General features: G+C 37.1%; 1 protein-coding gene across 7 annotated transcripts in view; it reads right to left on the reverse strand.

Annotated features, from left to right (window-relative positions):
- The window catches only part of add3a (adducin 3 (gamma) a), a 121,252-nt gene that overhangs the window by 35,242 nt on the left and 73,339 nt on the right, over window positions 1–12,671 (reverse strand). For 5 of the 7 annotated variants that reach the window (XM_069189215.1, XM_069189213.1, XM_069189212.1 and 2 more), the window contains one exon: window positions 1,652–1,879. In XM_069189215.1, coding sequence (XP_069045316.1) covers window positions 1,652–1,846 — 195 coding nt within the window. In that variant the 5' untranslated portion in view covers window positions 1,847–1,879. Of the gene's footprint in view, window positions 1–1,651; window positions 1,880–6,771; window positions 7,022–7,483; window positions 7,505–12,671 lie in introns of those variants that run through there. The other 2 variants (XM_069189217.1, XM_069189214.1) reach the window with 2 other exon arrangements.

Below are 12,671 nucleotides of genomic sequence, written 5' to 3' on the forward strand. Positions count from 1 at the left end.
CTGCAAAGCTTCCGCACACCGATCGAAGTGAGACCACCATGGTATAACAGGATATTTAAACGACTGTCCACTTGATAATGGACATAATTTTAAGGATGATATTTGTGGGTACTACTGCTGTGAAGCATAATGCATCTTTGTCCAGATTGTTTCTGTAAATTGAGCTATATAAACAATTTAATTAAGAAAATCATCTGGCTGAACACAAAGCTTTTGTTTTATAAGCAATTGTATGCATTGAATTACTGAAAAACAAAATTAGCATTATATTGTGATTACCATTCATATTAATCTAATCATCACAAATGGATGGACTATAATGCAAAAATAAAAGTATACTTCGGCATTCCACTGCCTTTTAAATAAGCTGTACAGTATAACATCTGATTTAACTCTGTTTTAGGGATGATTTTTTTGTCCTGGCCATTATTTTAACTACTCCAAACAGGATGTCTGTCTGTGTGTGACACGGATACAGGCCAGGTGTGCATCCCTTTGCTAACTGTGGTAAAGGCAAAAAGAATCGAAAAAAGGTACGCAAGCTCTTAGCCATAATACATGCAATGTGTTTATGGTTACAATATAGTCAGGGCCCTTTGTAACTGCTCTGCTGCTACTCTGTGTGCGCAGAGCTCTTCAGTGATCTTGCCCATTTTGCTTATTAATATTCATGTGAGCCAAAGCTTGGCCCATCCCAGCAGATGTAGCTACTCCTATTAGTCTTACACCCAGTAGTTAATTTGCAGAAGTTCTGAAACTAATGAACTGTTGTATAGACATTTTTTCCCCTGTAACTATACAGCAATTTTAAAATAAAACTCCTTTCTGTAAAACTGATATTTGTCATTACATCCTGTGGTAAATATCAGTAATACTATAACTGATACCCCAACAAAGCCCACATACACAACCTATATGTAAGAAATAGTACTACAGAATACATCCCCACAGAACCAATGCTATAATTGCCTGTTAGTGCAGATTCTCACATTGTTCCCTTTGCTTTAAAGTATCAATAAATCTAGAACTAAATGAAGAATCGTTGTCTACTCCTCAAAATACATTAATTTAAATAAAGTTCTCAGAAAAAAAAACTTGAGACACTAATCTGTCATGTCTAACAAAATTAAAAATATTTTAATTGGGATTAACCCCCTGTTATTTAGTTGAGACAGCAGTATCAATTAAATGCAAAATAAAGGAATAGAGGTAACATCTTTCCATCCACGTTGAAAGACTGTGGTTGCAGGGTAAACATTATTAGTATCAGTAAACCATTATGATTTGCATGACACTCCAAAAGGTCAAACTTCTTTCCTCAGGGTTATACCCGACTACTTCAAAACTGCCCAAACTTGTGTGGAATTCAGGTCATATTAACCTTTTAGAAATGCAAGACTCTGCTCTCCAATATACCTTTCCAGTTCTTGTTTTGTTCCCTTCCAAAGCTTTGGATGGGAGGCATATTTTTCGAAAGCACACAGCTCCAATCTGCTATTGTCACAGGCACTGACAGATGAATGCCTGCAGGGGAACCGTGTCAGAAGACGAACAGCAAGGAGTTCTCCGTCAGAAGTTTGTTTTAAAAAAAGCAAAAATTCTAACATACAACAGGTCCAATTAAACAACAAAACAAGATGCAGAAACTCACCGGACTCTGCAGAATCTGAGTGACTCTTTTTTTCTGTTCCATCATATTGAAATCTTGCCGTAGGTCTGGTGACATGTTTCTGGCACGGAGGTACTCTGGGTCGTTCTCATTGATACGGTCGAAGTATCTCTCCTTCTGGGCCATGCTGGGTGGAGGAGGGGTGGTCACTACCTCCTGACTTGCATCTGCACTCATGCTTCACAGCTCTTCTCAGACTTGTCTCTTCACCTGCAGGGAGCACAGGGGCGAGGGGGAGGGGGATCAGAAGAGACAAAAAAAAATGATTTAGTCCCAACAGTCCTAATGCATTAGTTCTGAGGGGTGGGGTGCATGAAAGTACATAATTTCTGCTGAAGTCAAAATTTAGAAACTAATGGTACACTTCCAAACTGGTCAAAGACCTTTTTGGGGAAAAAAGAGAAACTTCTTCAAAGACACAGAAGCTGTAATGTAAATTCAGACTTATACACGCATTGAAAATAAATGCCGTGATATTTGTCAATGGAAAAAAAAATGCTCTAACCAGTTTTTGACAGAATCACTCTGTCCATCTCCTTTAAATACTGCAATGTAATGGAGTTTTAACTGCACAAAGAAAGTTTCACAGAAGAATCTTAATGGAAATAACCCACGTCAAGTCCAGTTGTTAATTCAATTTCCAATCAGGAAGAGGTCAACAAATACACGTGACTTCCCTTATAAGACCATTTATTATTCAACTCCCCTGATTGTCTTCTGAACAAACTAAACTATATTAAGGACTGTTTTGCTCAGTCATGTTGCTGCTTCAGACGAGTTCTGAAATGCTCTACGAGACTCAATTATCCACGATCCATTGTGAGGCTCTTCAAGGGAGGCTAAGCTGTGTCGCATTAAAGATTGGAAGCAAAACCCAAGCTCAGCCAGATGGTGCCCTGCAGTTTCAAGAGGGGGTGGTGGGGAAGGGATCTTGCTGTTGGGATTGTTTTGAAATTGCAGCACTGTCACATGACCACCTCCTCAAAGGTTTACTAAAGCTGCAGTGAAAGGCTATACCTGCGCGCTTTATTTTGCTTTGCTTTATAAACCACCCCGATGCAGTGAGGGGAGGGGAGGTTGGAGATCTGTTTTTTGATCTGCATTGCTAAGAATTTCAGGTCAAATGGCACTTTGAGAGTTAAGAGAGTTTAAAATTAGGCAGTATACAACTCAAAGTGTTTTACAAAGAGTTGTGTGGAAACAGAAGAGAGATGCCGATATTTCATTTTCTTCAATTTTTGTAAACAAAACTAAGAGGAAGGAAGACGGGCAGCTGTGCTGAGTAGGAGTCAGCAACACAAAATGCCCAATTCTTGATGCACATCTAATCTAAACCTGGCATCAGCTCAGAGCACGAGGCATTTTTTGGCTCAGAAATGACTGTTGGACTTAGCAGGTTGAGCAGATGTCTGGGGGACAGGAAGAGAGGTTCTGCATTCCAGCCTCAAACTGCCGGGGAGAACTCCTGTGAACTTTGGACCATGACAGTTCAACCTGTGCATGCTGCACTGCCAGCACTCATAAAATGTGTTAATTTTCACTTGATGCCAAATGCAGAGGGTGGGATCTAAGTGTCTTGTACAGGTGGCTTTCATGCAAATGAAAGCATGTAGAAAGGACTCTGTGCAATTAACAAGTTCTACAGTACCTTGTTGAGGGGAGACAGGACAGTGCTTTAGTCTCTGAAACATCTTTTCCTCTTTTAACAACTCCCAGCCTTCTTGGAACTATATCCCCTAGGACTGGGTGAGTGTGGTAAGGCTAGTGTTTGATTACAAGCAAAGGCAGTTAAATGAAAAAAAAAAACAGGACAAAAATTTCTACCCATTTTTATAAAGAATATCTAGAATGTATTAAATTCCACTTAAAACAGTGCTATTATAAGAAATGCATACTATATTGCATCTCTAACAGTAAATTATCAGACTTACAATTAATATTTTTAGGAACATAAGTGATTATAGAGAACTAATAAAAAGTAAAACAGCAAAGATTTGTAAGGCAGAAGCTAGGTTTTCCACTGTGAATTTGCTGATGTTGACATGCCTGCCCTAAGTTAAAAACAACAAAGATTGATGATGAGTATAGGAGTAAGTGCAGACAAGAGGGATTTTGCAATGCAAAAGGTCAGAAATATAGAAGTGCATTCATTGGCTGTCCAGTGTACAATGCAATAATCTTCATACAATATCTTTCCAAGATGTACAAAAAGCTTTGGAAAAGCAGTCCTCTAACATAGTGCTCAGAAAACAGCACTGCTGTCACATCAGGATCTCAGGTCTAAGAGTCACACTTCATTCTTTGATGCACTGAAGAAACACTTAGGCTTTGGAGTCCACAGAAACTTAATTAAAAGCATCGGTCAATATAAGGAATAGGGATTTTTAACAGATTAAAGCAATGCAAACATCTGTGAAGCTTTTACCTAATCGAATGCTCTGACAGCCGGAGGGAGACGTTTTTCTCTGATATCTGTGGAAAAAATGGCTTAAATTTCTGGTTTCACTTCTATTTTAATGCCCAAGGTGGCAATGAGTTTTTTTCCCCAACAGTTCTCCTTCTATATACTGTATGCAGGAAAAAACAAAAATTTTAGGTCAGCTTCAGATCAAGCATAACTCTCTACTATACTTCAAGCCACCAAATCAATAAACTAGTCCAGAATGCATTTGTTCCAATCCTCATTCTAACTGCCTTGTTGAAAGAGCCATGAACCCGTCAGCAGCAAGACTAATTTCACAGCTGTATTAAGAAAGTTTACAAAAAAAGCTGACAATTTCACAATGTAATAAAACAAAAGGCAATGAAATACAAATTTATACCTTCACTGATATTCCAATAGCAATTCCAGTCACTACAATCAGAGCTACCTTGATCAAACTTTGTACGGCTATCCCTGACCTTTTTGGTGTTGAACCACACTAGTGTAACATTGTGCAAGTGATGGAATACAGTATATTGCATTAAATTCAACAGGTTTACTTTATTGAGGGCTGCATCTTGCCTATCAAACGTAAATTAGAATCGCCATGAACTAAATTTTTAATTGAGGCAAATCAATTTTCAGGAAAAATTTTAAATTGACCTAAAAAAATAAATAGGCGTTTAAAGAATTTGAGATGAAATTCAACCAGCCTTTACCTTTTCACCTCACAAAATAAATAGCTTCTTTCATTCTTTTCTAGCATATGCAGACTCTGCTTGAATAAAGCCGATACTTATCATCCCTAATTAATCCCAGTCTCAAATGCAATTCTGAGTTGGACATTTTGATATAAAATTAAGAGACAAAATAAAATCTACTATTTTTAAGGAGCTTTTTACAAATGTTTTACATAAATTCTCCCAGTGTCAAAGATGAATGCAGATGAGGCACTTTCCAAGTTTACAGTATACAGTTGTGAAACTTAAGTTTGAAAGTAGATCTCCTATGAAGAAACAGAACTCCAGACACAAATGTAAGGCTGTAAGCTAGTGAAATTACAAAACACTTCTCTGCCAGTTAAATCAATGGCTTTTTGTGTGAGTTCCCCTCATGTTGAGGCATTCAAACTTTTGCAAATGTTCACTTAAAAGCCATTCAACTAATCAGAGGCAATATATTGGATTAGAAGCAAACCACAAAACCATAAAATGCCAACTCTGCATACTCAATTCCAAAACCTTGAGTTTGTCCTTTTGAATATTCATTAACCACGTTGTTTCTTTGAGGTGTTATTCAGCTGCAGCTCTGCAGCTTAAAAACAAACATGCAGAAACACCCTGGATTTGGAAATCTACAAACTGTCAGGTTCATATAGTCAGAATTAGATCATGCAGATTTCTTTTATTCATCTTTTGGATAGAAATCAGTAACCATTCTCTTGTAATTTTTTATTGGAATTAGTTCATAGTTTCTTCCTTGTCAGTTAATTATTTGAAGAAAACAAGCTCTATGGATACTTTACAAAGCTGCAAACATTACACCAGCTTTCTGACATCCAATGAAAAATGCTTAAAAATAATAATGAAGGTAGGTGGAAAGAAGCTTTAGTTTCTTGCAAGATATCTGCTGAATAAGAACATCAGCAACTATAAAAAGGATCCTAAAACACTATTTTATGCATAGTATACATCAACAAAACCTAAAACCTGCAAAATTGGTCTGAGGTTTGATTTGTTAGACTTCCTAAATGCATTGAAATCCTAAAACTCCAGATGCAAATCTTCAAGAACCTCCAGCTTTCCTTAAAAACACTAAATTATTTCTGCCAAGGACATGCCTGACATTTTATTTGCATTCTCTTACTGTATCAAAGAAAAACAAGATCATGTTATACAAAGCAGGTTTTTCAGCTTTTAAAACAGATACTTAAACCTAAGCAGAAAAAAAGCATCTATCTCACTGCCTTGTACAGTAACTGCACTGCAGCTAACATGCAGAGCAAGCAATAGCAAAAAAGAACACTGCCCATTGTATCCGCCACTGTACATCATTAATGTATACAGAAAGGGGTAAGGAAAAACAAATGAAATGGAATTTGACCATAAGGCTCTTCCCTTTATTTTGACTACATTTTTTTCACTCACTGATTTCTTAACTAAATTGCAAGAGTCATTAGATTTCACAGCGTTTTACTGGGTGAGGTACAGAAAAGAACTGCACTGGTTTTAAGTCCAGCAGCTTATGCTTTATAAAGATGGGAGCTTTAGTAATCCTCGTTATGTTTTTCCCTTTAATTCAATATACCATAAGATAACTTTTATAAGGGTTTTTTAAATGACGTTTGTGACGGTCTCCTAAAAGCTCCCTCAGACCTCCCACTCCTTTCTCTATCGGCAGACATCATGTTATAAAAGGAAGGGAGATGGTTTAATGACAAGTCTGAAAGGCAGATCAAAGCAGTAGGAAATAACCGACAAAAACAAACAACTTCAAGTGTACTTCCTATAAATCCTAATTCAAAGACAAAAATCTATTACTGCTAAAAACCAACTTGTAAGAGAATTTAAATAAGATGCAAACTAAAACTTTGAAAAGCCAACATCTGAAAATACTGGATGTGCTTTATACATATTCAAACATTCAGTTCTCGGTATCATAATAAACAAAAACATCCAACCTTTTTACTATCCTTGATGTACCACCTTCATGGAACAAAAGTGCCAGCTGACAAAAACATACTTCCTTCTTTCCTTGTAAATCCAAAGCCAGTTCCAGAAAGCAAAAGTATTTTTTTCACAGTTTAATCCACAACATCCTATTCCAACACAAATCTTCCTGTGGATTCCAGTTACAGCTCTCAGAGAATCTGCAATGACAAGCTCCGGGGTGTCATGCTCGCCAGCCGAGGGATTTCAACAGCTGTGTGTGTCTGTGTGTGTGTGGTGTGGGTGTGTTTGTGTGGGACGAAGATGAGGACTCACGTGATGGCCCTAATCCACCCACTGCCTGGAGCACACATTGTTGTCAGACCAATCTAAACAAGAGATAGCACAGTCCCATCTTTTCGTACTAAGTTCCTAATTAAAGGTTAATATACATAAATACATATACTGTATAAACCCACAATACCTGATCTCAACAAAGCTAGATTTCTACCAACATCCAAGGACTCTGAGATTGAGATATAGTTAATTATTTTAATTTTGATGTACTGTACACTGTTTAGTCTACTGTTGTTTACTGGACTCCCACTGTCTTTTTTTGAAACTCTCAGTCTTGATGGGGTCTATTAAAATGCTGTTTAAAACTTAAGTGAAGGTAAAGACTCAGCAGAGCCATTAGGAAACAATTTCAAATCAAGAGGTCAGTCAACTGGTAGCCTGCCTTACCTCCCCATGCAAGACCAGTCTGCGCTCTCCATGGACACTGATAAACTAGTACCACTGATTCGAGGACACGCTGTACATGAACTGACGGCTTGTTTAATTCTTCCCTTTCCTTCTACTCAGTGCAAGTGCAGTTGCTCCATTTCCTGTTTGAACACACCGGATTACAGAGAAGACAAGCCACACATTTTGACTTTGGCAAACCACGCCTTAGCCTGAAACCTCACCTGTGTTTCACCGGGTTGCGTCCAGATCATGGGAGACAAGAGCCGGCCAAGCCTATCAGGAATGGCTCACAAAACAACTTTTTACTGTTTCCAGGAGCCTAATATGAGACACTCTAATCAAAAGCTGAAGACAAACTGCTCACTTGAAAAACAAATCTAAGACATATATGAAAAAATACAGATTACATACTTATTTTGCATCTTAACCTTTGTACTTCACTGTCTGTTGAGAATATTCATTTGAATTATACTTCCTAGCTCAACGTACGTAAAGAACAATTCCATTTGGACTTTAATATTAAAAGACAGAACAAAAGCATCACAAGCTTCAAAGGCAAAAGGCTATGAAACAAATGTGGTAAAAACATTAATTACTTGCTTGGTAACAAAGAAATAAACAAGCATATTTATTTAATCTATTTATTTGGGACTATGTTGTGCCAATCCTCCATGCACTCTTAAGATAACTTTAGGCTCTAGAAGCCTGGGATAATTTTTACAGGAAACACGAATTCCATGGAGCCAAAATCAATATAGAGACAGCATACGTAGTGCCTTATTCTGTCAGTAGGGGCTTCTGTGGAACACTGTTCCACAATTCCTATAGGAGGTAACGGCAATCATTTACTTGTACTAGCACCCCAAAAAATACACACAGTAAAAACACTGTAAAATATACATTGACAATAGCATGCTTCTGTAAACAACAAAAATGAATGCAACTTTTTTTTTAACTATTACAGGCATTAGATAAATTTTATTTCATTCTTGAATGTAATCTTGTGAGACGGTCGGAGAATTCTTCTAATAAGCAGGAGTTTCACGGTTTGAGGAAACACCTTTCTATGAAGAATTCAACTCAATAAGGGGTACTGTTAAGTTCAATGTACACGAAGTACATACAGCACATACCAATAGTTTATTTTAAACAAGTTTACATGTACAGTTAAGAAGCTGAAAGTGTAATCAGGATGCTAGAAGACAGACATACCTATAGCTTGCAGCACAGTGATAGTTAAAATCTACACTGCCGACCCAACTGATCAATTCTAGATTAAGAATGGAACAGTTTTACAACTTAATTAAAAGGGGAAACTGTTTTTTTAAAAGATTAGAATAACAGTGAAAACCATGGTCCTGACAGAACAAGATAAAAAAAAAATTCTGAACTAGCAATACAAGAGGATTTTGAAGTGGTCTTTAAATAGTCAGGGAAAACGAACTGTTTGTAGTTTAAATACAAAAAGCTTGATGGTACAGAATAAGACCTGCCATTTCCTAAATGCAGTATCCATTGGAAAAAAGGTGGCTTAAGCTAAATGTGAAGAGCTAGATGCCACGGGGACAAGTCAGATGCTAAATCAATTTTAATGCATAACCTGCAGAGAATTTCAAATCAGTTTGATGTTCAAAAGGGAGATGAAGGGAAACAGTCATATCAGCAGAGCTGAGAACACTACTGGGTACAGAGCACAGCACCATGACAAATGAGAAGAAGGGTTCTTTAATATTTAATCGAAATACTTTAATCTGCTCATCACTTTCACTGGCCTTTAATTACATTTATCCACAGCCTACACCCTATCTGAAGCTTGAGTCTTAAAAGATGTAACTAATTAATTAATTTTTCGTCTGTAAAATAATCATTAACTGTAAAAGTGAAATCTGGGCACAGGTGTTCATTCTTATATAATCATTGCCTTCTCCGCCTTTCAAAAACAACTTTTGCATTGGAAGGAAAATGGAGCTTTAACAGGATAAAAATACACAAAGCTTTTCGGTTAAAAGCTTTGTAGAAATAAGTATTTTGACTTCAAGTACAGATTACTTTGGTAAATATGAAATGGTGAGGAATTTTGTTGTAATATGTTTTTATAACCCAGTGTTGGTCAAATGCCACACAATGATCTTGACTGCTCTCGGACAGCACGCACCCTAAGCTGTAGGCAGCGGCCATGCAATGCAATTTTCACGTACCTAAGAAGCTTGAAAAATAATCTGGCCGAAGCCTGAAACCAGTACAGTAATGGAATCATATCTAAATGAATGGAAAACAAATAGATTTTTATAGTTATCTTGATTTATACATTAAGCCAACCGAAAAGGGAATTCTTTAATCAACTAGTTAACACAACATATTCAAGAGCATTTTCTAATTAATGCAAGCAAGTGACTCTTATTTTTAAGAAGTGCTGATTGATTTATTTGCTGACCATAAAGAAAAATCTTTACGACAAAAGAGTGATGTTTCAGCACATTGTCTGTTTGCCATCTCCCGTTGGCACCAATATTACAGAGTCAGGCACCGTTTTCACACACAAAAGCCCCATGTATGAGCTATCAGGGTTCAGACTGTCACTGCTCAATAAACGAAGCCTTTATTAACCGTAACAGCACCATTGATCTGTCCTGGAAGGAATAAGAACTTCCATTTAAGGAAAATGCTTAACAGTATATTCGGCACACTTTCAAGCAGCCATGAATATCCTTAAAGTGTATCACCCATGAATGTAGTATTTATGATTCTCTTATCATTCAGTTCAATGTCTCCACCTTGTGATGAGTTTTTTTTTTAATATTGCATCTCTGCGAGGGCAAAAAAGGATTGTGGCAGCATCTGGGTTACATGAGCGGAGGCCAGTGACAAATCCATTCTTGCAGTTACAGTAACTGGAGAAAAATGTGGCCAGTGATACATTACCTATCATTTCCAAGGATCAGAGATGTATTCTCAATAAGGTGGCAGGTTGTTTATTATGGTCAAAACTGTAAAATGCAAGGAAGTAAACATTCTTTCATTTGTCATGTGACCTGCTGTGTCATGTGTCTCACCAACTTTAATTTTACAGGTGTCCAGCTGGCACTAGGAGTTGCTCAGCCTCACTGGTCGACAACAGTCACTTCCAAAGTGAGGAGATACTGTATGAAAACAAATGTGATAAATAGCAAATCCAGGTTTAATGAACAAACATTGTATAACAAAGCTTCATCACTGAGGTGCACCGCAAACATGAAGAGTGACTGCAAGTACAGTCTTGTTCACCAAGGCATCCCCAGAGGCCCAACGTTCAACTTGGTAAGAATTCTCCTCTACACTGACTGCTACAAGTTGTGCACACCTAGAATGGAAAAAAAAACCCAGGGATTCTTATGTTCCCCATGATACGTCAGGAAACATTTGGTCCCAAGACTCAAATTGAGATGCCTTGTTAAATCTAGGATGGCAGAAAACACTCCATGGTTACCAGACAATTTCAGCTGGCAAGGCTGTAAGTACTGTCAAACCACATGAGCTCACAGATTCCTTGGTCACATAAGACAAGTGGGACTGTCAGGTTTTATGGAATGTTAGGGTCTCTAATTTTAACCTTGTCATGTAATTCTGTCAACACCTAAAGTAACATCCGTGTGTGTTACTGCCCTTGGGCAGAAGACATATATGGGAGTTTTCTGTTAAATAAATCATACATTTCACTATGCAAAACAAACAAAAGAAAAGTCATTTTTCATACTTTTGGTCCACCATTTCTGTTTAAGTCAGACCAAAGAGCCAATCCTGTAATTAATTCTGTAATGCAGGGCATCAGTATGATTCTATATAATTCCTGGGCTAAAGAAAAAAAAACACTTCTATGGGTATCACATCAAGGTCAATGAGGTCATCCAGAAAACATCAGTAACACAATACCTCCCAGCCTCTATTCTATTATATATTCCTACTATTCCCTCAGTTTAAGCACACATTGTTGACTGACCTCTAAATTAATCAAAAAAGAGGGTAAACTAGATGATGCAGAGGATTTGGAATGGAAACACGTTACCTCATTTTAGCTCTCATTTCCCAACAATTGCAGATCCCTCTGGGCAATTTTTTAAAACTTACTTTGTAAAAATAAATTGCACAAGAGGTCTTTACAGCATTTATCGTCATCTTTTTTTGTCCAACTAGTGAAAAGGTTGCCTCATGCTGTCAGACATTAATGCAGGCAAATAAGAGTAATATGTTTAGCATGGTATGAAAGTGTACGCTGTATCCCAGCAGCCTCAAATTTTTTAGCCCCCTGTATATTAGGAAATGGGAAAATAAACAGAAAATGTAATGGGGTTCCCTTCTTATTCTATGCTTCACTGCCACAATTTTGATTTAAAATGAAGGATAAACATGCTTTTTCCCTGACCTGTTTCCTCAAGAATTCCAAAGGAACTACAAAGTTTTCTAATTGCAGTTTTCAGAAAACTGGCTGCAATAGTCCCTGTTATAGGGCTGTAAAGTATTTCAGATATAACACCACTACAGTATATATATATAAGTCAAATCAAAACCTCTGAGAGTGGAGTTGGATACGATATTGTGGTTTCTCAAGTGCAAAACTGACAACTTAATTTTCAATTTCTTTTCCTAGCCTGTGGTTGTCTTTACTGCTAGAGCCTAGAGAAAGAAAGTTGTTCCACCTAATGTTTGAGAAACTAACTCAGTAATGAACATCACAAACAGATTAACTTTAGATTAAAGTCTATAGATTAAGTAGAGATGAAAGAGAGTAGGAAGAAAAACTTTTTTTGGCGTTTTAATAGGAGTTCAATGAGGCACCACATAAATGACTGAAACTGCTCCAGCTTCAGTGCTCTGGTTAAGGAAAAACCTAGGATTACTCTGTGTTTAATAATAATAAACTAGTCATATTACATGAGCTTTGTCACTAAGAGACGTGCTGTTATTGCAATTCAATGGCTAGTGTTTACATTTACTGTGGAGCAACCCACTCTTGGCTGCCAAATTGTGCTATTATTTTTTACTTCATGTTCATGTTGATTAATCATTAATAGAGCATCAATAACTTTTTCATTGCACTCAGTACGGCTACAACAAGTTGTATATACCACACTACTAACATATGCTTTATAATTTCACTCAAAAAAAGGTTAAATATACATTGTATAAACTACTTAATTGCCAGTGTTAT

Source organism: Lepisosteus oculatus, chromosome 4 (assembly GCF_040954835.1).
Source record: "Lepisosteus oculatus isolate fLepOcu1 chromosome 4, fLepOcu1.hap2, whole genome shotgun sequence".
Classification (NCBI taxonomy): Eukaryota; Metazoa; Chordata; class Actinopteri; order Semionotiformes; family Lepisosteidae; genus Lepisosteus; species Lepisosteus oculatus.